At 38.2% G+C, this 26,733-nt stretch overlaps 1 protein-coding gene across 1 annotated transcript; it reads left to right on the top strand.

Annotated features, from left to right (window-relative positions):
- On the top strand, positions 1-26,733 carry OGA (O-GlcNAcase). Its single transcript, XM_061162444.1, has 16 exons — positions 1-615; positions 3,904-3,955; positions 4,381-4,478; positions 6,035-6,165; positions 8,844-9,015; positions 10,161-10,259; positions 11,122-11,406; positions 13,766-13,924; positions 14,378-14,991; positions 15,375-15,549; positions 18,918-19,003; positions 19,966-20,070; positions 20,914-20,999; positions 21,284-21,476; positions 23,104-23,263; positions 24,636-26,733. The coding sequence occupies exons 1-16, from the start codon at positions 417-419 to the stop codon at positions 24,770-24,772; spliced, it is 2,751 nt and encodes a 916-aa protein (XP_061018427.1). The 5' UTR covers positions 1-416; the 3' UTR covers positions 24,773-26,733.

Genomic DNA, 26,733 nt, shown 5'->3' with positions numbered 1-26,733 from the left:
AGGAAGCGGGCGGTAGAGGCAGCGGCAGAGGAGACCCAGGGGCTTCGGGAGGAGGCAGCGGGAGAGCTAGGATTATCGGAAGGTCAACAGAACCTAACTGAGAAGGAGAAAAAGAGCCTTGGCCATCTGCCTCCAGGGAAGGATACGTCGCGGACTCGCTCTGCGCTTAGGCTTCCGGCCTTCCCCAGCTTAGGCTGAGGCAGCGGCTGACAAAGGGCTCGCGCCGGTGCCGCCGCCCTTCTCATCCGGGCATTCGGGTCCCTGCGGAGCAGGAGGGGGAAGGGCAGAGGGGGAAGGGAAGGAGAAGGGAGGGCGCGCGCTAGGAGCCGAGGCCCTCTCTAGGGCTCCGGGCCGGCGGCCCAACGGACGGAGGCCGAGGAGGACCTGCAGAGGTGGCGGCGGCCGGGGGCAGGAGAATGGTGCAGAAGGAGAGCCAGGCGGCGCTGGAGGAGCGGGAGAGCGAGCTCAACTCCAACCCTGCCGCCTCCGCGGGGGCATCGTTGGAACCGCAGGCAGCTCCAGCCCCCGGAGAAGACAACCCAGCCGGGGCCGGGGGAGCAGCGGTGGCCGGGGCGGCAGGAGGGGCTCGGAGGTTCCTGTGTGGCGTGGTGGAAGGTGAGAGCTGTGGCGCGCGGGCTGGGCTGGAGCGTCCTCCCCCCGCCCCACCCTAGTAGTAATCTGTTCTTTCCTGGTTAGGCGGATGGCGGCGGAGCCTGGGCGGCGGCGGTGGCGGGCGGGGGGGGGGGGGGGGAAGCTCTAAAAGGGGATTATTCCTGTGGGTCTGAAATTTGACCCTGCTGGAATGAGGGAAGAGGCGAGAGGGTGGGCAAGTCTTCTCTCGCGTTCTGGAACGGCGTCGAATTCCCCTCTGGCTATTAACGTGCCTGACCCCACCCGCCTTGGACTTGGAGCCAGGCGTGCTCCGGTGGAGGCAGTGTGGGGAGTCTGGTCTTGGGCTCTGAGTTTTACATCTTTGTACCTTGGGATCTTGTTTGCTAGGGTGGTTTGTGTTCACATACGGAAAGGCATGTATAGTGCTGCTGCCCCTACCCTTAAGGAAAAAAAGACTACCCATCAGATGTGCTAGTTGTATTCCTGTAGTGAAGAGGAGCACTGTGGGCCTATAGTTTTACAAATTCCTTTTTGCTTAGAGGTAGTTTTTTTGGTTTGTTTTTTGTTTTGTTTATTCAGTTCCCAACCGCCCACCCTTTAAATCCAGTTTCATTTGCAGCCTGGAAAATTGCCCTTTGCTAACTACTCCGCCTTGCCTCTGGGGGATGAAGCTTTGATTTTAATAGTATCTCAGATGTGGAATTTTTAGTTTAGTTATTGCAGAAGAGGTTTAAAAATTCCTTTTCACCTCCTCCATTACCATTTAGGAATGATGGACTTTTTTTGGTAGTTGGAGAAAATGAGTAGAAGAGGGTATCACAGTTTATGAATGTAATGGACAAATGTTGCACAGATGGGCATTCTGTGAAAGTATTAATCAATTTCGTTATTGCTCTTACCTGAAGTACAGCATGTATTCGAACTTTCTAAAGTATTTTGGCTAACCCAGGGTTTCCTAGCTTGTATACTTCATTAGTTTTCTTTTATGTAATGGTGTGCTTAGGAGTAACAGTTAAATAACTGGTCTTCATACAAAACCAGAAAGGCATGGAAAAGGAAAGAAGGATTGTCCTCATGGATGAGAACTTCCAAACATATGGAGTATTCATTTGAAAGATAAAGTTTAATTGTAGGGGAAAACAGACTAGTTGGCAGCTAGGGTTAGAAATGAAACGGTTAAGTGAAGTTAACTGTTGCACAATTTTGGGGAAAACAGAATGGAAAAACTACCTGTGTGTTTGTCTGGAGTCGGTGTTTATGAAAACATGATTGATTTGCTTGACTTATCCATCGATATATTTATAGGACTAGAATCTGCAGGGAGATACTAGGAAAAGAATCTGTGTTTTGTGACCTAAGATCTTGGGATGGAGGGTGGGAGAGAAGTGCTGGACAATTAGAAATTTTAGAGCTAGACTACAGTGAGTCTAAGGATACTTGCCTGTGGATTACACCTTCAGTAATTACAGAAAAAGCTAGCTGTGGTTAAGACCAGTTGATTTATTTTTCAGAATAGTATTAAAAAGGAACTAGTCTACTTACAATTGTCTTATATCTGTTGTCTTTTCTCCTTCCCATTCCCTAGAATATTTCCATGGTGACTAAGCACCTGATTTTTTTTTTTTTTTTTTTTTGATGTTTGTTTTTTCTTTCCCTCACAAACCTTTGTTGATTTTATTTATTTACATACTTAGGAGGTTAATTTGTGCTTTTATTTGCAAGTATTTACAGTGGCCAACAACATTTATTGATTTTAAAAGTGCATTTTACATCACAAACCAACACACACATATGTATACCTATATAAAAGTGAAACAAAAGTTTTGCCAAAAAGGTCTACCCTGAGTGTTAGTTTTGTTTTGGGGTTTTTTTTTTACGAGTTGGTTTTGTTTTTTCTTTTTGAAGGAAGGGTGAACTGCACTGACAGTCACCAAAGTTCCCAGTTCTTAAGGTTCACTTTACTGACGTGAATAATGTTGCCAGTTCTGTGGACGAATCTTTGTTGATTTTAACTCGTGTAACAGCCCTGCTTCCTCTTTGTGGTGCTAGTTAACTAAAACCATAAACCTTACTCTCAAAGAGCAAAGTTAGGGTTTCTGAAGATTAAAATGTTAGACCCTTGAAAAAAATTTTTTTAAATGTTCAGACAGCTCTAAAGGAAAGTTTAATGCCTACTCCAAGAGGTAATGATGATGCAAACTGTTGAAGGAAAGCTGTAAAGACTTGTAAAATTCACTTAACATTTTAAATCACTTGTAAGAGAGTAACCATGGAATTGTCCAGATTCCAAGTGCTACAGTTTCATGCATTAGTACCTAATGAATTTTTAATTTTTATTTTTTGGTCTGTTTTATTGTCTTTGTGCAGAGTAACCATTCTGTTTAGAGTGAAGGTTCAGAAATTTTGGTTTTGAGTTTGGTTTTGAGTTTGTTAAATTGTGTGTGTAAGGAGCATTTTGTGTTCAAAACAGAATTTGAACCGTCTTCATAATATTCTTGAGAGGTTGTCCTTACCTCTGGCAGATGATTAGATTGAGACTGGTGAAAATAAAGGTTAGGCAAGCCGTAATACCAGTTTGGTGCTTATATCACTAACATCATTCATCTGCTGGTTTGTTTCTTGCATTACTAGTGCTGTACCCCCACATGGGGTACTGGAGTGAGTCACATTCTTGAATTTTCAGTTGTTCAAACATTTGCTCTGGAATTGAGATTGCTTGAGTTTCCTGTTTGGGCCAGTTCCAATGTTGAATTTTCTGTGAGTGTAGTTTAAGGCACTTTTTGGGTCTCTTTTATAATGTAATTTTGGAAAACAAAATCATAAAATTGGGTCAGTCAGATTCTTTACTAATTCTGTTCCTGATTTTTTTCCTACCTTTTCTACCTCTAAAAGTGGTTTAACTCCCCTCTTAGATAGTACTTGTTATTAATAGCAGCTTGGGGTTACTAGGCTTCTCCTCTCCTCACTGTAAGATTGAGATAATCTTTTTAAAAAGTTAGGTTTAAATATATGGTATTTTTTGACAGTGAAAAGAGATGATGTTTAGCTCTTTTTAAATAACTTTATCACATAAGTAATTAGTGTCCATGGTAGAAAAACCAGAAAATTTGCCTAAGCAAAAAGGGAATTAAAGTCACTTTATAATTTCACCCCAAAACATGTTAATATTTTATTAAACATCCTTCAAATTTTTGTATTGTTTACAAACTGACGTCATTTGTATTGTAATCTGCTTTTCTCAGTACACAGTTTATCACATTCTTAAAATTTCATTCTTACTTTTGAATCCAGGATTTTATGGAAGACCATGGGTTATGGAACAGAGAAAAGAACTCTTTAGAAGGTAATTTTTTATTTTGTAAAGGAGAGTCTTAATTAACATTTCCTTTTGTTTGAGGAAACACTAGCACTGAATAGGCCAAGTACAGTTTGATGATTTCTCAGTTGCAGAAGTTATTTTAACCTTGGTCTTCTTCCTCTTCACCTAGGCAGGTGGTTCTCAGACTTGCCTGGGAAAGCTGGATAGGTTTTGGGCTTCACTTGCTTCACTCAGAGCTGTTGTATTTTTATTTAAAACTGTTGGATATGTTAACATTCCTTATTTAATTTTTTTTACAACTCCACTGGACTTGAAAAAGGTTAAAAGCTACTGCCCCAGAATATTAGCTTTTTAAGAGATGGAGCTGCTCCCAGAAAAGGGAAAAAATTGAGGTATACTGGTTATGCATGTTGCCTGTTTATATACATGTAATTTTCTTTCCTTTTAAGGCTCCAGAAATGGGAATTAAATACATATTTGTATGCTCCAAAAGATGACTACAAACATAGGATGTTTTGGCGAGAGATGTATTCAGTGGAGGAAGCCGGTAATCTTTTTCTTTTTAATCTGTAAATGTAGATTATGTGAAGAAAACAGGTATATTTTAAATGTAGTTGTACAAGAATTAAGTATTCCACTTTCACTTTGTGGGTAGGTTTCTTTTATATAGTAACTCTGTGTGTGAGTGCAGATTGAAAGAATAGCGCTAACGATGTCTGGCCATGGTGTGATTCATGACTTTGCTAGCCTCATTCCACCTGTTTTGTGGTCATAATTGTACTTTTTAACTTCTGCCAGTAAGCAGTAGGCCATTGGACAAAGAGGTGCTGAAGCAAGGCTAGGCCTCTGGCAAGGCAAGTGAGGTGCCTGCCTTGGGTGCAAGTTTTAAAGTACTCCAAAAAATCAGTAATAAAGGTAAAAAGTATTATCTATTTTTAAAACCAGAACTAATGCGAAAAAATCCATGAACAAAATACCAAAATCTAAAATAAAGACAGGGTTAGTATTATTGATTGTTTTTTTTCAGGTTCAGCCAGGTATGGCTTGGTCTTAACCACTTGATTACTAGTACTGGTCCTGTCTTTATTTAGAAGGACCTTACCCTGGTTCAGGCCTATACTGAAGTGAAAGCTCTCAAACTGCCCTTTCTGCGTGTGTTCTTATGTCGAGTTAGCTACATAAAATTCATAAATACAAGTAACTAAGGCAAATGGTGAAGTGCTTTTCTTTGTGTACTTGAGTGAGTGGGGGAACATTTTCATACCTGGAATTAAATTATAACTAACAAGTAATTTACTTGTTACAAGTAAGATAGTTACAAATAAACTAACAAATAATTAACTTGATATTTGGTTATAGAGCCCAGCCAAGATAGTGAAGGCAGAAAGTTTTCTTAAATTATGAAAAAAGTAATTAAAACTCCATCTAGTTTGTTGTTTACTACTCTATATAACTTGTGTTTCTTCAACTTGATTTCTGGTGATGCTGGTAATGAAATTTAATGTGATCAAAATATAGTTAAATGAATATCTTAAGATACTACTGAAAGTTATTTAAATAAATATCTTGTGGTATGGAATAGTATTTCAATTTACTTAGGAAAATTGTCTGTCACATTTTAGAAACTTAAAGCTGTGATAGATTTGTTGTAGTTACAGAGATGTCAAGATTGTTAAGGCCATCACTTAACCCTGGTTCTTAAGAACACATTTTTCTTTTCTTCTAAATTATAAAGTAGTTATATGTAGAGTTATTTTTTTAGGAATTCCAGTTGTAGAGAGACAGCAAAAACATAACTCTCAAACACTTGAGAAATAAAATTGGTTTGCATTCAGTAAGATTGATGCCTTAATTGAGTATTTTTGAGAAATGGCAATGGAAGGAAGAGAATTTTTTTATTGAGTTCAGGGTGATATTAAATTGTATCAAGTTTGTGCCATTAGGTAAGGCCTGTTGTCACATTGGACATGACAGTTTTGTAAAATTGAAGGGACTTTTTCTCTTGACTTATTGAAAATCGGAGAAAAATAACCTTCAGTTTAAAGGTGAAGGCTCTTTTAGTTTTCTGTGCTGCTTTCTAAAGTCATGGACTCTGTTCTTTAGAGCAACTTATGACTCTTATCTCTGCTGCACGGGAATATGAGATAGAGTTCATCTATGCTATCTCACCTGGATTGGATATTACTTTTTCTAACCCCAAGGAAGTGTCTACATTGAAACGCAAACTGGACCAGGTAATTTCCTTGCTTTTTCATTATTTTTCCCTGAGTCAGTACATGAAACTGAAAAGTTTCTGAGTTGCTTTTATGATATAAAAAGAAAACCAGATTCATAGTACTTCTTTGTTCCTGTACAGATTTTTACTTTCTGTGCAAATTTTTTACTTTTGATAAGAATATTTTCTAAAGGGAGTGAAAAGAGCTTAACTGGAGGTATACCATTGCTTTACAAATTTCCCTTTGCGTAAGAACTGCCTTAAAAGAATGCTTAGAAGTAATGCTTAAAAGAATGCTCATAAGCTCCATTCCCATAGATTCTTAATGAAGACTTGAGGTGGAGACTTAGCTCACATTCCAGCTGATTCTGAGTCTTCCAGAGTCACATTTCCAGAAACTCTGTATGCTGTTCAGTGCTTGCTTGACTGAACTTCTGAGTGAGGTTATAGAAATAGGATTCACTCGGTTATATGGTTAAGAGACGTAATTCAGTCTGGAAATGACTGGCTAGTTTCCCAAAATGAGAAGAAAAACTAGGTAAACGTGTAAGCTGTTGTTGAACCTGATTGGAATCTACATTCTACTTAGTATAAAAGCTGCACATGTGTTTTGGTCAAGTAAGTGTAATATGTTTATTAAAACAAAAGTTTACATTGGACTTCCCTAGCAGTCCAGTGGCTAAGACATCATGCTTCCACTGCCAGGGGTATGGGTTCCATCCCTGGTCAAGGAACTAAGATCCCACTTGCATTGTGGTGCACCTTTTAAAAAGAAAAAAAAAAAAAATTGTATATTATTGGTGGTATTGGAATGGCTGGTAAAGAATTTAAAGTTAATAGGTTGTTGTAAAAGTAATTGTGGAAAAAAAAAAAAGTAATTGTGGTTTTGCAGTGTTGACATTTGCCATTTGATGTTGGAATACATTCTTAAATGTGAATATATCATACATCATTTTAATGGGCATTTCTCACTTTGTTTTTTTGCTAATGACTTATTACTTGCTGTATATTTTACATGCATTTGAAACTATGAAAATGATGTTAGACAAAAAAGCAAATTCAAGCAGTTTTCTTACTCGAGTTAAAAAATGGGTCATAAGACAGTGGAGACACAACATCAACAATGCATTTGGCCCAGGAAGTGCTAATCAACGCACAGTGCAATGGTGGTTCAGGAAGTTTTGCAAGGGAGACGAGAGCCTTGAATATGAGCACAGTGGCTGGCCATCAAGTTGACAACAACCAACTGAGAGCCTTTATTGAGGCTGCTCCTCTTACAACTAGACAAGTTTAAGAACTCATTGTCAGCCATTCTATGGTTGTTCAGCATTTGAAGCAAATTGGAAAGGTGAAAAAGCTCGATAAAAGGGTGCCTCTTGAGCTGACCGAAAACCAAAAAAATCATTGTTTTAAAGTGTTGTCTTATTTTATGCAACAGTGAACTATTTCTCAATTGAATGGTGTCATGCAACAAAAAGTGGATTTCATACAACCAGTGATGCCCAGCTCAGTAGTTGGACTGAGCAGAAGCTCTAAAGCATTTCTTAAAGCCAGACTTGCACCAGAAAAGGTCCTGGTCACTTCGGTGGTCTGCTGCCAGTCTGATCCACTACAGCTTTCTGAATTCCAGCAAAACCATTACATCCAAGAAGTATGCTCACATACATCACTGAAGTGTGCTCACGATGAGATGCCCTGGAAGCTGCAACACCTGCAGACGGCATTGATCAAGTCCCAGTCTTCTCCATTACAACGCCTGACCTCACTTGCACAACCAATGCTTCAAAAGTTGAATGGATTGGGCTGCAGTTTTGTCTCATCCTCCATATTCACCTGACCTCTAGCCAATCGACTACCACTTTTTCAAGCATTTCAACAGCTTTTTGCAGCGAAAATGCTTCCAAAACCAGCAGGATGCAGGAAGTGTTTTCCAAGAGTTTGTTAAATCCTGAAGCATGGATTTTTACGTTACAGAGATAAACTTAACTCTCGTTGGCAAAAATGTGTTGACTGTAATGGTTCCTATTTTGAGTTATAAAAGATGTGTTTGAACTTAATTATAACGATTTAAAATCAACAGTCTGAAATTGCAGTTAACATTTGTACCAACCTAAAAGTTTGGGATTTCCCTGGCTGTTCAAGGGTTAGGACTTGGTGCTTTCACTGCCAGGACTGGGTTTAGTCCCTGGTTGGGAAACTAAGATCTCACAATCTGTGTGCTGCGGCCAGTTAAAAAAAAACAAGTAGTTAAATTTCTGTGAATAAGCTCCTAAGAGGTTATTTCCCTGCTTGATCATATTCTGCTATTTTGGTCTTTCTGATTGATGACTTAGGTTTATGTGCAAAGAAATTAGTTAGCATCAGTGCATCTTGACTAGAGCAAATGACTTGGATTTTTCCTCTGGTATGTATCTTCTGTAGTGAAAGATGTAGAAGGATAAGCCTCATTATAGAAGCTTTGTTAGACAATTTGTTTAGAGCACTCAAACCCAAATGAAAAGATGGGTACTGAAATTGTGTAGCTTTTTAACACAGAGAGGGAGTGGTTTGGCGTTGAACATTCTGTTAAGGAAAATATTTGACTTTTACATATAACTATTAACTATATATTAAATATAGTTTAAAGCCTGTATTTTTTACTCTCTAAGATGTGCTTGTAAAGCATCTTGTTTGTTTGTTTGTTTTTTTCTTTCCTAGGTTTCTCAGTTTGGATGCAGGTCATTTGCCTTGCTTTTTGATGATATTGACCATAATATGTGTGCAGCTGACAAAGAGGTATTCAGTTCTTTTGCTCATGCCCAGGTCTCCATCACAAATGAAATTTATCAGTACCTAGGAGAGCCAGAAACTTTCCTCTTTTGTCCCACAGGTATTGTATATAATAGCTTTCTATTTAACTAGTCTTGAAATACATAACTTTCAAAAGACAATGTATGAATTTTATTGTTGTTTCCTGTCCCTTTGGTATGTAAAGGTAGGAATTCTTTTTCTAGAAGATGTTTCTCCAGATCTTAAGTTGGAGAAATTTTAGGGGTTAATAAATGACAACTGAATAGGCGAAAGATTTTATGTATTTTTTGGTACTAAAAGTATATGAACATTACCTTTTCCGGATTAGAGGAAGGGAATAGTATTATCAAAGTGAAAACTAGAAAAAAGCAAATTTACATTGCATTTAACTAAGTCGCTTCTCATTTCCTTCCTACTTGTTCCTTTTTTCTGCCCTTGACTATCTGTGTCCCTTTTCATTTCTCTTACTCCCATCTGGGCTCTTACTTCCAGTAGTCAGAATAAAAAGCTTAATAATTTTTCCCCCTTTTCCTTTTTTTCCCCCCTCTTCTCCCTTTTTCCTTCCACTGAAAATTTTTTTTCTCTTTTTTTTTTTCCTCTCAAAATTCAGCCTATAAGAAAACTTCCCCAGACTTGACTTCTTGTTCAGGAAGAGTTTAAATAAGTTCTATTGATTTAACCATGTGTTTGTCTGTCTTGTTAAGAGTATTGTGAACTGTGAGCCTTATCTCTTCTGATGCTACATGAATATTCAAGTAATGTTTAATAAGATCATACTTGGTAGTTACTTAATTCATTGCAAATTATAATCAGTTATAATTGAGTTCTAAGCCAGGGGCATAATTTTGTTTTATTTTTATTATGATATTAATCCAGTCTGTTTGGCCTCTGATTGAAACTGAGAAATGTAGGCAATTCAGAGTTTGTAGAAAATGCTAAAAATTCCAATTATTTATCTTTAGTAAACTTAAATTTCTAGTGACCATAGGATCGTAAGGATTTATCTGTCCCACTTCTGGAGGAGGAATATCAGGTTTTATGAATTGATTTTTTTTTTTAATACATAAATGAGCTAGTTTGTTGGCTTCTTTGGGGGCATGAGATAGAGGCCTTTTATCATTTGGATGAAAATAGTTTAAAATTGATAGACGTTTTTATCCCCATTAAAATACTCATGACTATTTCATTCCTATTTTACTGATTAATTTTTCCCCCTACATTCAGAATATTGTGGCACTTTCTGCTATCCAAATGTGTCTCAGTCTCCTTATTTAAGGACTGTGGGTGAAAAGCTTCTACCCGGAATTGAGGTGCTTTGGACAGGTAAGTTTTAAACATTTATACAGTAAAACTTTTAATTAACTAGGATCTAGAGAAATTGGTTGTTTTGGTTAATTGTATACTTTGCTGAGGCTTAATGAGATTCTCTTTCTTTTACAAAGTATACACTCTTCACTTAGTATTAAGAATACCTTTTGAGGATTTTGTAGTGAGTGAATATCAAAATAATTTATAATTTCTATTTTGTTGTGGTTGCACTGCATCTTTGTTGCTGCCCACAGACTTTCTCTAGTTGCAGCTGCGGTGCACAGGCTCCTCCTTCCAGTGGCTTCTCTTGTTGCAGAGCCTGGGCTCTAGGGCACACGGGCTTAGCTGCCCTGCAGCATGTGGAATCTTTCCAGACCAGGGATGTCTCCTGCATTGGCAGGTGGATTCTTATCTACTGTACCACCAGGAAAGTCAAGAATGTTGTATTTTATGAAATGAAAGCCTTAATGCTAGATTGAAACTAGTAATTGATGAGCTGTATTAGCTTTCATTCTAAGAATTAAGGGAAGAAGCCCTCCCAGGGTTTAGGTTAATTAGAGTTTGCCTAATTGAGGATATATTATATTGGAAAAAAATTGTTTACATGGAAAATTTGTTTCTTATTAATGTATCATTTTGAGGAAACTTGCCCAAACCTTTAATATTTGTGTCTTCTAAACACTAATTCTAGGAATTTACTCTGAGGAAATAGTGACTGAGCAAAGGGATTAAGCTGAGTAGAAGCACATGTTGCTGTGTTGTTTTAAAAAGAAAAATTGTTTAAAAATATAACAAAATAAAAAGTTACATACAGTATATTACTATTTTGAAAAACCATGTATGAGAGTCTTTTAATAAATGATGGCCTTATTTCTAGGTCCTAAAGTTGTTTCTAAAGAAATTCCAGTAGAGTCCATTGAAGAGGTTTCGAAGATAATTAAGAGACCTCCAGTAATCTGGGATAACATTCATGCTAATGATTATGATCAGAAGAGACTGTTTCTGGGCCCCTACAAAGGAAGATCCACAGAACTCATCCCACGATTAAAAGGAGTCTTGACTAATCCAAATTGTGAATTTGAAGCCAACTATGTTGCTATCCACACCCTTGCCACCTGGTACAAATCAAACATGAATGGAGTAAGGAAAGATGTAGTGATGAGTAAGTAAATGATTTGATTCTTGACCCTGGGAAGAGATTGGGGGTAACTAGAACCATTGGTGAGTATATGTTCTTTTGTCATCAAGAATTTTTTAAGGTATTGTTTAGTCCTGTGAATGAGATGTAAATGATAGAAAAAGGGCTCCCTGGAGTGACTTTGGGCAAGTTACTTAATAACTTTTTGGCCTCAGTTCTTTGTTTTTAAAATGTGACTTGGCCTTTAAACCTGAGTAACTAGACAAAGTAGTCTTAATGTTCCTGTTACCCTTTGAGTAATTCTGATTGAATTTATGTTTTCAGATGATTATATTTAAATGGTGTATTTTAGATGGCTAGATATTCTTATCTGAGTTGCTTACTATGTAATTTCAGTTTAGCTTACATTTATGAAACATATTCTTATTTTAGACATTGGCTCACTGATTTTTATCTATGAAAAATTCTTAATTGAATTCCAGGTAAGAAAATGCTGACTAGTTGTTTATTCATTAACATTTCAGTTCAGTTCAGTCACTCAGTCATGTCCAACTCTTTGTGATCCCATGAACTGTAGCATGCCAGGCCTCCCTGCCCATCACCAACTCAAAGTCTACCCAAACCCACGTCCATCGAGTCAGTGATGCCATCCAACCATCTCATCCTCTGTCATCCCCTTCTCCTCCTGCCCCCAATCCCTCCCAGCATCGGGGTCTTTTCCAATGAGTCAGCTTTTTGCATCAGATGGCCAAAGTTATTGGAGTTTCAGCTTCAACATCAGCGCTTCCAGTGAATACCCTGGACTGATCTCGTTTAGGATGGACTGGTTGGATCTCCTTGCAGTCCAAGGGACTCTCAACAGTCTTCTCCAGCACCACAGTTCAAAAGCATCAATTTTTCGGCCCTCAGCTTTCTTTATAGTCCAACTCTCATATCCATATATGACCACTGGAAAAACCATAGCCTTGATTAGACGGACCTTTGTTGAGAAAGTAATGTCTCTGCTTTTTAATATGCTATCTAGTATGGTCATAACTTTCCTTCCAAGGAGTAAGCATCTTTTAATTTCATGGCAATAATCACCATCTGCAGTGATTTTGGAACCCAGAAAAATAAAGTCAGCCACTGTTTCCCCATCTATTTGCCATGAAGTGATGGGACCAGATGCCATGATTTTAGTTTTCTCAATGTTGAGCTTTACGCCAACTTTTTCACTCTCCTCTTTCACTTTCATCAAGAGGCTTTTTAGTTCTTCACTTTGCGCCATAAGGGTGGTGTCATCTGCATATCTAAGGTTATTTATTTTCTCCCGGCAGTCTTGATTCCAGCTTGTGTTTCCTCCAGCCCAGCATTTCTCATGATGTACTCTGCATATAAGTTAAATAAGCAGGGTGACAATATACAGGCTTGACGTACTCCTTTTCCTATTTGGAACCAGTCTGTTGTTCCATGTTCAGTTCTAACTTGGTTCCTGACCTGCATGTAGGTTTCTCAAGAGGCATGTCAGGTGGCCTGGTATTCCCATCTCTTTCAGAATTTTCCACAGTTTATTGTGATCCACACAGTCAAAGGCTTTGGCATAGTCAATAAAGCAGAAATAGATGTTTTTCTGGAACTCTCTTAGATACCTATTTATCAGACACTAAGGATTCAAAGAATATAATAGTCCCTACTTTGAAAGAATTAGTCTGGTGTTAATAAAGCAGGCAAGGAATTGTACTATAGAATGATGAGTACTGAGAATAATTATCTACAGAGTCCTAGGGGGAACACAGAGGAGGGGGTGGTTGATTACCTCTCTTAAGCAAAAGTGGGTAAACGACTTCGTGGAGAAGGAGATACTTAACACTGGGTGAAAATATAAGTAAAGCCTGTTGGGCATTAAAAGATTGGTGGGCTAGAGATGAAAACACTGTCAGTGGATATTTATTAATGATTTGTCCAGTGATTCTGAAATTAGTGTTTATTATTTAATTTGGGATTTTACATTTGGCAATGCATTTAGATGACTATGAGATTCCCTGGTGGCTCAGACGGTAAAGCGTCTGTCTGCAGTGTGGGAGACCTGGGTTCGATCTCTGGGTTGGGAAGATCCCCTGGAGAAGGAAATGACAACCCACTCCAGTACTCTTGTCAAGAAAATTCCATGGATGGAGGAGCCTGGTAGGCTACAGTCCATGGGGTTGCAAAGAGTCGGACACGACTGAGCGACTTCACTTAGATGAATATTCTAGGTGAAGTGGTTCAGTGAAGGGTCTTGGTTGTGTTTGCATTATTATGCTTAAGGTTTGTTCTTATTCTGGCTCTTCGCCTCTCCAGTTTTACCGTAAGAATTAGTGTTTTGTAATCAAAACTGTTTTTGTGCCCTTTCTCTCTTTTGCAGCTGATAGTGAAGACAGTACTGTATCAATCCAGATAAAGTTAGAAAATGAAGGCAGTGATGAAGATATTGAAACTGATGTACTCTATAGTCCACAGATGGCTCTGAAGTTAGCTTTAACAGAATGGTTGCAGGAGTTTGGCGTACCTCATCAATACAGCAGTGAGTTTGGCCTTTTAAGAGGGTTGGGTTACATTATTTGAGACATAAAGAACATTTGTGATGTCTTATTACAGGCCCACCAAGCAAAATGAAATTTAGGAATCTAGAGAATAAGGTTTTTTAAATTTTACTTTTGGCCTTAAATAGATTTTATCTTCTTGGAATGCTAATTTGTCTTTTAAATGTTTTTTTTTAATAGTTGTTCAAAGATACAGATCTTCAAAAGAGGAGAAGATAATAGGTGTTGCCATATTTATGATCTGTGTTTCCCCTCTCTTCGCTTCCTCACCTCCTAGTGGTTTAGAGAAGTGGCACTTTTTCTTAGGGCTCATATTATTTGGAATCTCAAATTGAGGCTTATAGTTACAGATATGATAAGTAGAAAACATTTCTCTGGATCTTATTTGTTCCGTTTCTCATTCTGATTATCTTTCTGGCAATTTGTTTTTATAGGTAGGCAGGTTGCACACAGTGGAGCTAAAGCAAGTGTAGTTGATGGGGCTCCTCTAGTTGCAGCACCCTCTTTAAATGCCACAACTGTAGTTACAACTGTTTACCAGGAGCCCATTATGAGCCAGGGAGCAGCCTTGAGTGGTGAGCCTACAGCCCTGACCAAGGAAGAAGAAAAGAAACAGCCAGATGAGGAACCCATGGACATGGTGGTGGAAAAACAGGAAGAAACAGACCACAAGAATGACAATCAAATACTAACTGAAATTGTTGAAGCTAAAATGGCGGAGGAATTGAAACCAATGGACACTGATAAAGAAAGCATCGCTGAATCAAAATCCCCAGAGATGTCTATGCAGGAGGATTGCATCAGTGATATTGCCCCTATGCAGACTGATGAACAGACAAACAAGGAGCAGTTTGTGCCTGGTCCAAATGAAAAGCCTTTGTACACTGCAGAACCAGTGACTCTGGAGGATTTGCAGTTACTTGCTGACCTGTTCTACCTTCCTTATGAGCATGGACCCAAAGGAGCGCAGATGTTACGGGAGTTCCAGTGGCTTCGAGCAAATAGCAGTGTTGTCAGTGTCAATTGCAAAGGAAAAGACTCTGAAAAAGTGAGTATACTTAATATACTTGCTTCTCTGGCCTGGATGGATCCCCATGCTGATGATACGGAGGAGGTCTTAAATGAGAATTGGCCACATCTTAGAATGTGTTCTGTAAAGTAGGTACAGACTCTGCTGAATCATGCGCTACCATAGTTTGACCTTAGAGTAGTTAGGAATGAAGGAAGGTCAAAGTTGATGAACATTTTAGGAATATTTGGGGAGACTTAGACTTTTATTGCTTATCTTTAGAAGTTTAAGCCCTGTGATTCTTTAATGTTGAGGGTAAATTTGCAGGTACTTGATAACATAAACTGCTTAGTTCATAACTGTGCTTTAGATTATGTTTTTAAACTTCCAGTTTTTTGAGTGTTGTTATTGATCTTCAATAGATTGAAGAATGGCGGTCACGAGCAGCCAAGTTTGAAGAGATGTGCGGACTAGTGATGGGAATGTTCACTCGTCTCTCCAATTGTGCCAACAGGACAATCCTTTATGACATGTACTCCTATGTTTGGGATATCAAGAGTATAATGTCTATGGTGAAGTCTTTTGTACAGTGGTTAGGTAGGTGCACCAGGAATAATCTCTTCTCAGATATATTGTCCCTTAAAAAAAAAAAATTATCCCACAGGGAGAAAAACATTTAGGGAATTGGTGAATTTCCAACTGTGTTTAAATTCCTTGCCTAGATTTCAAAGGTGTAGCTGTTGTTACAGACTTGAGGTGCAAGCCTCAGTAAACATATCGAGCACATTGATTTTTCTCCCTTGGGCTAATTCAGCATAAATATCTTGAAAATGTGTTAGAAAGTACTGACTTTAACTTGCTCTGACTGAATGCTTCCTGGATGGAACCATGTATACCACTTTTATCTGATTTGGAGATGAGACTCTATGAATTGTGACTATGTGAGCTCTCTGCTGCTTGCTGTGTCTTGATAATATTAATGCTGTGTTTAACAGAACAATTGCTGAAATGACCAAGGGGCCTGGAAAGAGGAAGCCATCCTCCCAGCCCTGTGCGCATGCGAGCTTTAGTGGTAGGCTATTCTGGTGCTACTTGGTATTATTTCATAGGACTTTTTCTTTATCCCTCTACCAAGTAATTGGTTTAGCAGGGGATAAAAATTGCAAACCCCTGAAAATGTTGCTTCATTAAATGGAAGTTCTCCAAACAGTGAACTTTTTTTTTTTTTTTTAAAGTTCTCAAGCTTGGTAAAAAGCACCAGCATGGCCAAGTTTCTCCAGGGAATCTCATTTCATTTTCAGGTTTTCAATCCAGGTATAAGGAATATGTAATGGACTTATGCATAGTACACAGCAGGCAGCACGGCTAACTGACATGTCAATTTTCATAGTAGTTACAAACACTATGATGGGTTACATAGTCTTGGTTGTGAAATAGAAATATGAAAAACACTGTGAGCTTACAGTTACCGTTACCCAGGAGTGGTAGCAAAGAGATTTCTCACTTTCTGTGTATATACTTTTAGATTCTTAAATATATAAAAAAAATATTTCCTTTGATACAACTAATTAGCAGCTAAAAATAGTCTGATTGTTAATTTGAAAATAGAGGGAATTCCCTGGCTGTCCATTGGTTAGCACTCCACACTTCCATTGCAAGAGGTATGGGTTCAATCCCTGGTTAGGGCACTCCCCGCAGGGCATGGGCAAAGATGAAAAATAAAAAAATAAATTGGGAGAAAATATAGAGAACTTTGGGTTCCTATATATATCGCACAACAGGTAGAAAAGAGAATTGTGACCTCTTCCTGTTAAAAGGCTCCAGGATACCTCTTCTGTGTGATACTTGTCTGCTTTTAGGCTTAGGAAAAAACCTCTCTATTGTTCGTTGGATGGTGGCATTTGCCTTCCAGGGGATATATTAACCTTTATAGGGATCAAAGTCTTAAATTTCCAACCTATAATCCAGATTATTGGGTTTGAGAAAATGTTGCTTGAAACATTGGCTACTTAGCTTTCAATTCAAAAATTATTAAAAACTCTTGATTATATACAGTATTGCTGCTTTTTCCTCTCAGGCTTTTACCTCTGCACTGTGCAGTTCCGGGGGCAGCTTTCCCTAATTGTATATAGCTGTCGTACAGTCTCAAGGTCAGAGTATCTTAGAAGTTTTAAGTGATCATCTTGGCATCCACATAGCTCCACAACAGCTCACTACAAAATATTTTTATGGTTCTATGGTAATTTCAGGGAGTTACTGATTAGGACCCTTTGTTTTCCTCCAGTCTCCAGTCCAGCTGGCATTCAGTCCTTTAAAGAATGTGGCTATGCAGTACTTTTGATTACTAACGACTTCTATTATCTTCTTCCCCATTGTGTACAGATGGGAGAATCCTCAGCACAAGTTCTACTACTATTGGATGGACAGCGGCAGATGTTCACAGCGCGTCATGATTAATTAGTTTAAATTAAAAGGTTCTGTGAGGTAGCTCAGGTAGATTTAAGGGCAGTAGGCATGAACTGAAGTCACGTTTGCGCAGCGACTGAGGCATTAACCATGTTTTCATTTATACAGCTCTTCGTACATGCAACTTTTTATTGTCATAGTTGGAAGTGCTAGTTATGTTGTAGTCTCAAAGTGGGGGGTAGGGGAAATTGGCCGTTCCTTAAAGTTTGAGTGGTATAGTTTTTTTCCTGCAGTGTAAATTTACACTGAGCTATGGAATGGGGCAGGTTCTCTTCATAACCAAAATTTTTACCCTATTTCATATTTATTTAACAAATACTACATTTCATATATATATATATGTATTTAAGTACCCCTACCCCTGAGAAATGACAACCCTGGATATAATCTCTTAATGGGTCTGAATTGTCAGCAAAAAAATTGGTTTGCTTTGGGACTGTCTGACTAGCACACTATATATTGTACTGATGAGACTGTTAACTTGAACAGGAGGTAGAATGCTGTCTTCAGTTGGAAAAGAACTATATTGCGCTGCTTTATCTTGTCAGAAGACTAGGCAGGTGATTGTGATTTGGCCTCCAAATTATCTTTTAATTTTTCTCTTATTACTAGCTTCCTTAATTGCCTATGGAAGGCAATTATAATTTGCTTTTAATTCTCTCTCATTATTAGGTTCCTTAATTGCCTGTGGAGTGGGTTAAGTGGTGACCTTAAATGCAGATTTTTGGACCTCAAAGCCTGCCACTCCATGTATGAGCTAATAAGTGTACCACAAAGATTATAATGGTTGCTCAGAGGAGCCAGATACTGTCATACTTTTAAGAAAAGTATGTTTTAGTTCTGGACAAATTAGGAGCATCAGTTGACTCTCTTTAGTTCTCAGAATCTGTCAGACTGGTATTGTTACCAATTCAGCCAAGTCTGAATTTGAATTGTCCTTGTCAAAAAAAGTACTCACTGTGTTTCATTGTCAACTTACTGAATAATTTCTTTTATTCTGCTGACCTTAGTTTTCTGACAAGATTAACCCCTTTTCTCCCATTTTTCCCTTCCCTGTACCCTTCCTCAAAATGTAAAATGTGACTTCAGACAAGTTTAATTCCTTTATGGGCTGTGATAATAAAATGTGTCATCAATTTCACTTTACTTCACTTTAAAGTTAACTTTTGGTAAAGAGGAAGCAGCTGCCTTGATATTTATAGCTGTACCTAGGGAATATATAAACGTGACTTAGACAAACTCGACACTTTCCTTCCAATAATTTAATAAAGGGTGGAACTCTTTCACTAGAACAGTGATTATTCATTAATCAGAGGAAGGAACGTCAGTATTGAAATTCCATTACAAGTTAAAAAATTATTATCACAGCCTTGTCCTGAAACCCTGGATTATTATTGTTAGAGAGCTGTTTCCACAGTGTTTGTTAGTTTGTTGGACGTTTGAGACCCCAGGAAATCCCCTTTCTCGTAACGTTCTCCGCTTGGATCTGATCTCAACAGGGTGTCGTAGTCATTCTTCAGCACAGTTCTTAATTGGAGACCAAGAACCCTGGGCCTTTAGAGGTGGTCTAGCAGGAGAGTTCCAGGTATCAATATGAATTCACAACTGAATTGACGTTTTCTTTGTTTTATGAGAAACCTTATGTTGCGCATCAGATGGCTGGAAGGATTGGTCTGCCGAAGGCTTTCTAGTCCCAAATTCAATTTAGTTACATAGCTGGATTTTAAATCAAATTTTCCTCCTCTTTCGCAGTAATTTCTGAAGGAGATGCTGCCAATTCCCCCCCGCGCCTGCGAAGCGCAGCGGCTCTAGGTATACACTTCACATTGTTTCTTTGCAGGTCGCACAGCATTTTAATCTGCGCCCGCAATGCACAATGCGCGCATGCTTGTCTGCCAGTGGAAACTCCATGAGCAAAAAGAATAAATAATTATGCAAGTGAATGGTGAAAGGGCTTTGAGATATTTTCCCAATTATTTTATAAGTAAATTTTGTACTTGAAAGAACAGTCCAGGAATGAAAATTTAAACAAAATGCAACTTTTTTTGGTGTTGGAATTTTGTTCATGGACTTTTCAGGTGCTCTACTTTTCTCCCCCCAACAGGTGCTCTGCTGCGCACAGCAAACTGAAGCGCATTGCTTTGGGGATAAAGCGTCTCCTGGACAGATAACCCTCTTCAGACCAAACCTCTCCTCCTGACATTCTGTTCTGCCATCTTTTAGTAGAGAGATGGTCTATATAAGATTGGTTTAAAAAAATAGATTTGTCATAATTGGAATAGATTTTTTTTTTTTTACTGTAAATTTAAATCCCCAGTAGTATGCCACTAAAGCTATGTAACTCAGTTTGGGTAATTTCGATTCAGAAGCATTCCCCTCCCTCAGCAAAGAGGTGTTTATATTAGTAAAGCATAGTGCACCCCTCTTCTTTAGGTCTGCCTGCAGTAGCCAGTTAATGTTAAGTTGGTAATCTGCAGTGCACACTCATTAAAAGAAGTGAATGTCTTCCCAGCACTAATCTGTCTCCCTTTTTTTTTCTTCCTACAGCGTTTGCTGCCAATTGATGGGGCAAATGACCTCTTTTTTCAACCACCCCCACTGACTCCTACCTCCAAAGTTTATACTATCAGACCATATTTTCCTAAAGATGAGGTAATTGTCTACCTGCCAACTTGGAGTGTGGTTATGGTGAACACTTAATACTTTCTTTTGAACTCCCTGATTAAAAAAAACACTTTTGTGTCTTAAAATACAAACTTTAGATGGAGAAAGTTAACTGAAACATTAAACACGGGCAGTTTAAGGAAAAGCCTAAGGAGTTTAGACTCAGCATCTTGTGCTTAGTTTTTTAATTATTTATTTGTTTGGCTCCTCTGGGTCTTAGTTGTGGTATGTGGTTTCTTTAGTTGTGGCATGTGGGAGCTAGTTCCCTGGCCAGGAATCGAACCCAGACCCCCTGCATTGGGAGGGTGAAGTGTTAGCCACTGGACCACCAGGGAAGTCCTGTGCTTAGTTTTTATCAGATGAAATGTATTCAGAGTCAGAATCCTGAACAATATCTCTGTGATGTGTTGTTCTAGCCTGATGTTCTCCAATATATTTTCTGCAGTTTGTAAAGTGCTTCCAGGCTGTTGATAATCAGCTACAGAAAAAGGCAAGCCTGCTTAAGGAAAATCACCTTTTAAGTATTTTGGATGTATAGAAAGCTGAGAGAGACTCAGCCTCATAGTTTGCTGAATTCTGAAGCCTCTACTTAGTGTCTAAAACTATCCCCTGCAAGGCAGTTCTCACTGTTTACTATAACCGTGCTGTTGTCTACTGATTTTACAAATATGACTCAATATATAAATATTTAACAAAGCAGAGGTGATGTTTATGACAAGTCAAACATTTTGTTACTCCCTCTTCTAGAAGTCCTTTATGACTTATGAGTCATATTGTCAGAGTCTGTTGCCATTTTTCTTGATGTATTGTTTAATTAGATTGTATTTTCAGGCTTCCGTGTACAAGATTTGCAGAGAAATGTATGACGATGGAGTTGGTTTACCTTTTCAAAGTCAGCCTGACCTTATTGGAGACAAGTATGTGATGAAGTATTTGTTGGATTTGGGAGTAGACATTTCAAAGGCAGGATTATCTGGTTGTGGGGAGATGAAGACTAGAAATACAGATACAGTTCTTTAGAAGTCCTACTTTAGTTGTAATAAAATCTGAGTTATTAATATGTATAAATTTCCAATTTTTATTTATGTCAAATGTAGTTTCCACACGTTGTCATTTGAGTGTATTGGGCTTTATTATATCACTGATTTCTGAAGTTTTATGTTAGTAACTTAACTCATCTGGTTTCTTTTCTTCTGAGCAGGTTAGTAGGAGGGCTGCTTTCCCTTAGCCTGGATTACTGTTTTGTCCTAGAAGATGAAGATGGCATATGTGGTTATGCCCTGGGCACTGTAGATGTGACCCCCTTCATTAAAAAATGTAAAATTTCCTGGATTCCCTTCATGCAGGAGAAGTATACCAAACCAAATGGTGATAAAGAACTCTCTGAGGCTGAGGTAATACACAGATTTAGAATTAAACAGTGGTAATTTTTTAAGAAAGTAAAGTACTTATTAAAATAAAAAAGCAAGCAGATATATCTTAAAATCCCAGTGCTTTCTAAATTTCTTACAGAGAAGAATTCTTAGGGCTTACTACTACTTATTACTAGCATGGCATTTTCCACTGTTCCCAACATTTTTTGATTTGGAGCTGTTGTGTTACTTTCTCAAGTGAAAGCACAGTGTTAACAATGAAAGAACCTTCTCTTTTCCCTTTCTGTTTTGAAGCACCAGACTTGTACGTTATGGTTTCTTCTTTAGGTACTCAGGGCAAGTTGAGTAATTAAAAATCTCATTTGTGTGCTGATGAAGCTAACTTGCTCTCTCAGTAATGCGTTTCACATGGTAGTATGAGTGAAAGTCAGTCGACTCTTTGTGACCCCATGGACTATACAGTCCATGGAATTCTCTAGGCCAGAATACTGGAGTCGGTAGCTGTTCCCTTCTCCAGGGGATCTCTCCGATCCAGGGATCGAACCCAGGTCTCCTGCATTGCAGGCAGATTCTTTACCAGCTGAGCCACCAGGGAAGCCCAAGAATACTGGAGTGGGTAACCTATCCCTTCTTCAGCAGATCTTCCCAACCCAGGAATTGAAGTGGGGTCTCCTGCATTGCAGGCAGATTCTTTACAACTGAGCTATCAGGGAAGCCCTCACATGGTAAAAGGAATGAACAGTAAAAAGTTTCTTCTGGAGGATAAACTTTACTTACACTCAATAAATACTTTCAGAGAATATACTTGGACTTATATTTGTGACATTGTCTGTTTTCTTCTGAATTGCTTCTCCCCCTTTTCTGAAATTCTCTACCCCTCTTCCCCACACCAGTGTACTCAAATTCTATTACTATTTTTTACCTTTTGCCTCTAGCTAGATGGCAGTGTAATAAGAGGCTAGTTTGGAGTAGGCTGCCTTACTTAGAATTACATCAACATGACTGCAGCATGCTGGTGATTGAGCTGTTGATGTATTGCTTTTCTGTATCCAGTGGTTCTTGGCCTAGGAACATATGAAGAATAACCAGTGTGTCTATTACAAACGTTTTTTGTAAAAATTGTAAAATATACATAAAATTTACTATTTTAACCATATTCTAGGGTATAGTTCAGTTGTGTTAAGTACATTCACATTCTTGTGCAAGCAGTAGAAACTTTAAAAACATTGTTTTATTGTGAATTATTTAGTTTTTATTTTGAATAATTTTAGATGTACAGAAGTTACAAAGATAATAGAGTTTAGGTATACCCTTCATCCCACTTTTTACATTTGTCCTTGTCTAAGAAACCAACTTTGGTGCATTATTGTAAACTCTTCACCTTACTTAGAGTTTTTCCATTAATGTCCTTAATCTGTTCAGGAGCCAATCCAGTATACTACATTACATTTAGACAAACTTAAAAAATGAAAACGTGTCAGCCAGAATTATAAGCTAATTGATTTTGCATGTGGTAATTTTCCCATTACCAGAAGAGTTGTTATTGAATATTGCTTTCCTTTTCCTGTTTCTAAGTTCTGTAGTTGGGATATGTAGATTCATAATGAGTAGCTACTGAAAGTCAAGAGATTCATCCTAATTTTTACAGAAAATAATGTTGAGTTTCCATGAAGAGCAGGAAGTACTGCCAGAAACTTTCCTTGCCAATTTCCCTTCTCTGATAAAGATGGATATTCACAAAAAAGTAACAGATCCAAGTGTAGCCAAAAGCATGATGGCTTGCCTTCTCTCTTCACTGAAAGCCAATGGTGAGTAGATATTGTGGAGTTGCTGGTATTTGGGCTAGGTGGGGACAGGACTCTTATTTTAGGATAAAAAAAGAAGTGAATTTACATTCCTTTCACCATGTACGGTTTTGCTTCTGAATTAGTGCTGCAAGAATTGCATGTGTATTAACCATTGAAAAATGCTGCTCTTTTATAAAATGAATGCTTATATTAAGCCCCAGTTAAATGAGAAGTAAACACATGACTTTATTTTTCCAGGAGATTTATAAATGATAGTTGAAAATTAAATGAACCTTGGGAAGACTTCATTTAGGAATGCAGAATCGCTGATACTCTCTCTTGAGTTTGTTACTTAAATCTTAAAAATACTTTGCTGTACATTCAGTTCAGTTCAGACCAGTCACTTAGTCCAACCTTTGCAACTCCATGGACTGCAGCACACCAGGCTTCCCTGTCCATTACCAACTCTCGGGGCTTGGTCAAATTCATGTCCATCAAGTCCAACAACCTTTTAAAACTAAAAACTTCTTAGCCTTTGGGCAAGACAAAAATGAACATACAGAAGGTGAGCACTCATTAGAGAATTGTTGATGAATGAGAATGCACTTTGTTGCATCTTTGAATCATTTGGTTCAGTGGTGTCCCCTTTGTGGGATAATTGAAATAATTCTGTCTGAGGAAAGTATAATTCTCAGAAGTGTTGTGCTTGGAATTGGATTGTACAGGTGTGAGGTATATCAATATAAAAAACACATTCTGGTTGTGTTGACTTGTGACGTAGGTTGGAATAGGCTCTGCTCTGTGGGTCCTTCAAAGGTATTTTGTGTGTGTATGTATAGTATTCATATATTCATGTATACATATTATAATTATATGTCAGCAGAGCTATTGTTTGCCTTGAGTTTTGTTCCATCCAAGGCTGGTGCCAGGCCCAACCCTACTTAGCTTCCGAGATAAGACAGGATTGGGCAAGTTCAGGGTGGTATGGCTGTAGACACTGAGGTTTTTGGACAACTTCTTTGCTAAAAGATACTCTTTCTGGGGAAGAGTTTTTACTTGCTGTTCAAAAAAAAATTTTTTTTGACATATATTTGACAAGGATTGTCTGTATTTAAGGTGTACAATTTGATGCCTTGAAATACATTGTGAAATAATCACCATATTCAAGCCAGTTAACATACCCATTAACTTTAGGATAGTTATCATTGCAATATTGATGAATATTAATATCCATTGACTTTATATAAATTTTAAAAATTGTGAGAGATTTAGGGACTGCTATAGATAAGCTCCTACTGTGATCTATTTGAAATATATAAAGATTAATCACAAGTTCATAATTCTACTAATTCAGTAACATTTATATTGTGAATGTTTTGTTTTTTTTCCCTAGGGTCCCGAGGAGCTTTCTGTGAAGTGAGACCTGATGATAAAAGAATTTTGGAATTTTACAGCAAGTTGGGCTGTTTTGAAATTGCAAAAATGGAAGGATTTCCAAAGGATGTGGTTATACTTGGTCGGAGCCTGTGACATTCGCTGGCACTATGAACTGTCGGAAAGTCTTAACTTCACCTGGTGGGTGGTGGTTGGGGTCTTCATACAGCTCAGCCTCTGGAGCGTCAATGAATCAGCCAATTCAGATTGGAAACAAAGAGAACTGTGTAAAATTCACTCATCATACTTAGAGATACTTACTCACTGGTTGGAAGAAGATAATACTGCTGCGAATCCTGTAGGAAAGAGATTTGGGCCTCCTTGTTGGGTTTTGTGTTCGGTGCCAGGACCTCTTACATGGGCTTATAGGGAGGTGGTCTTCAATAAATGTAGTCAGCACCCAGTGTGGTTGCATTTCTCACCTAAGAGTAATGAATCATTTGTCATCCTCCTTGGCTTATTGACTGAAAATGTATCTCATGCTTTAGAGACGTGACAAAGATGGGAAAGATTTGGGTTCAGAGGCCTCAGGGTGGAAAGTCCAAGTGGGATGGTTATGGCATAGTTTGAGTTGAGGAAACAATTTCGGTTTGGACGGTTTTTCTGCTTTTTGTAAAGCCTTGGCTGGTTGTCTCATAGTGACCATTGGTTCAGGCAAGTTGTGATTTGTAGGGACAGATGTGCAGTTGTTTGTGGCAAAAGCCTAAAAGTGACAAACTTGTAAAAAAAAAAATTGTATATAAACTAGTTGTAACCTGACTATCCTCTGTGTTTTCGTAATTTTCCTTTTGAAAATGAAAGGGTGCGGTTCAGAATGGCACTTTGAATAATGTAAATCAGTGGACAGTGAATTTTCTTTACTTTTGTCTTTGGTTTTGTTTTGTTTTTAAAAGAAGTGCCTCCCACCTCGGGCTAGGCCATGACCACTTTGGGTATAAGAGCCTAACTTCATAGGACTCACAATCTGTTGCAAAGTGCAGTCATTTCTGGAAATTAACCTCAATGCAGGTCAGCATGTGAAATGTTAGTTTTGACATCTGGCAAGTAGGGTTTGGGGACTGATTGATCCCATTTGCCCACAGGTCAGTTGTCCTTTAATTTCAAGAGGTTACTACTGGTTTTATTAAATCAGTCTTTAGTTCTTGCATGTTTGTATCTAATTTTTAAAAGAATGAGTACACTTTAACCAATGACTTATGGTTTCCCTTTTCTCTTTCCTTTAACTGCAGGTTCTGAAAGCTTCAAGTATTTTAATTTAGATTTGGTGTTTTTAAGGGTTCTGAGCAAATGCTCTTGCATTGAATCTTGCTCTGCAGGATTCATTTTCTTTTTTTATCATGGCTTGCTGGCTTCTCTGTAACAATGTTTTGTTACCTTGCTTCCCAGCAGTTTTGTATCAGCAGTTTAAGTTTGAGCTAAGAGGGAAGAGGGTCAAGGAGAAGAAAATTTAAAACATTTTCTTTCATAGATTTCCATCAGTTGTAGGCTTTGAAAAAAGCCTTCTAAGGGATTGTACCTAGTGACTTTCAACCAAAGCCTGTGAGTGTGCACCGAATGGGTGAGAGGAATGAAGGAGGGTTACATTCAGGGTTAGAAACCAGCAACTGGTAGCAGGATATGGAAGGTATGTTGTACAACTGGAACCAAGTTTGCATTTTCAAAGGCTGAGATGAAGGGAGGGTCTCTACCGGCTTAATGTCACTTTGTTTTTCTAAGTACATTTTGTACACTAGTGGACAGTTCTAGCATTTTATCTGGTGGATTCCATGGTCATCCTCCAGTGGAATCAGGATTTTCAGCAAGTTTGCTTGCAGCTTTATCTTTGTTTTTAATAATCAGTTTGGCTGGTATTCTGGTCACAGAGCTAACTATGAAACAGATGTCCAGGCCTCTAAGATCGTAAAATGCTGTGCTGTCAATCTTCTGTGGTTATGGCTATTTATTATGGTTGGGATGATATTTCATTGATTGTTTAGATCACAGCTCAGTTCCTGTAGAAAATGAACTGTAAAACTATCTGAAGACCATACAAGAGGCAAAATAAAACTTGAAGTGAA

The sequence above is a fragment of the Dama dama genome, chromosome 15 (assembly GCF_033118175.1).
Source record: "Dama dama isolate Ldn47 chromosome 15, ASM3311817v1, whole genome shotgun sequence".
Lineage (NCBI taxonomy): Eukaryota > Metazoa > Chordata > Mammalia > Artiodactyla > Cervidae > Dama > Dama dama.
This window is presented reverse-complemented; position numbering and strand designations above follow the sequence as displayed.

Bases quoted from the DNA above. Each gene is read 5' to 3' on its own strand.
- OGA (XM_061162444.1), top strand. From the start codon at position 417: ATGGTGCAGAAGGAGAGCCAGGCGGCGCTGGAGGAGCGGGAGAGCGAG. The intron at 15,550-18,917 runs GTAGGTGCACCA...TGATCTCAACAG, and splicing joins GTCTTTTGTACAGTGGTTAG to GGTGTCGTAGTCATTCTTCA. The intron at 21,000-21,283 runs GTATGTGATGAA...TCTTCTGAGCAG, and splicing joins CCTGACCTTATTGGAGACAA to GTTAGTAGGAGGGCTGCTTT.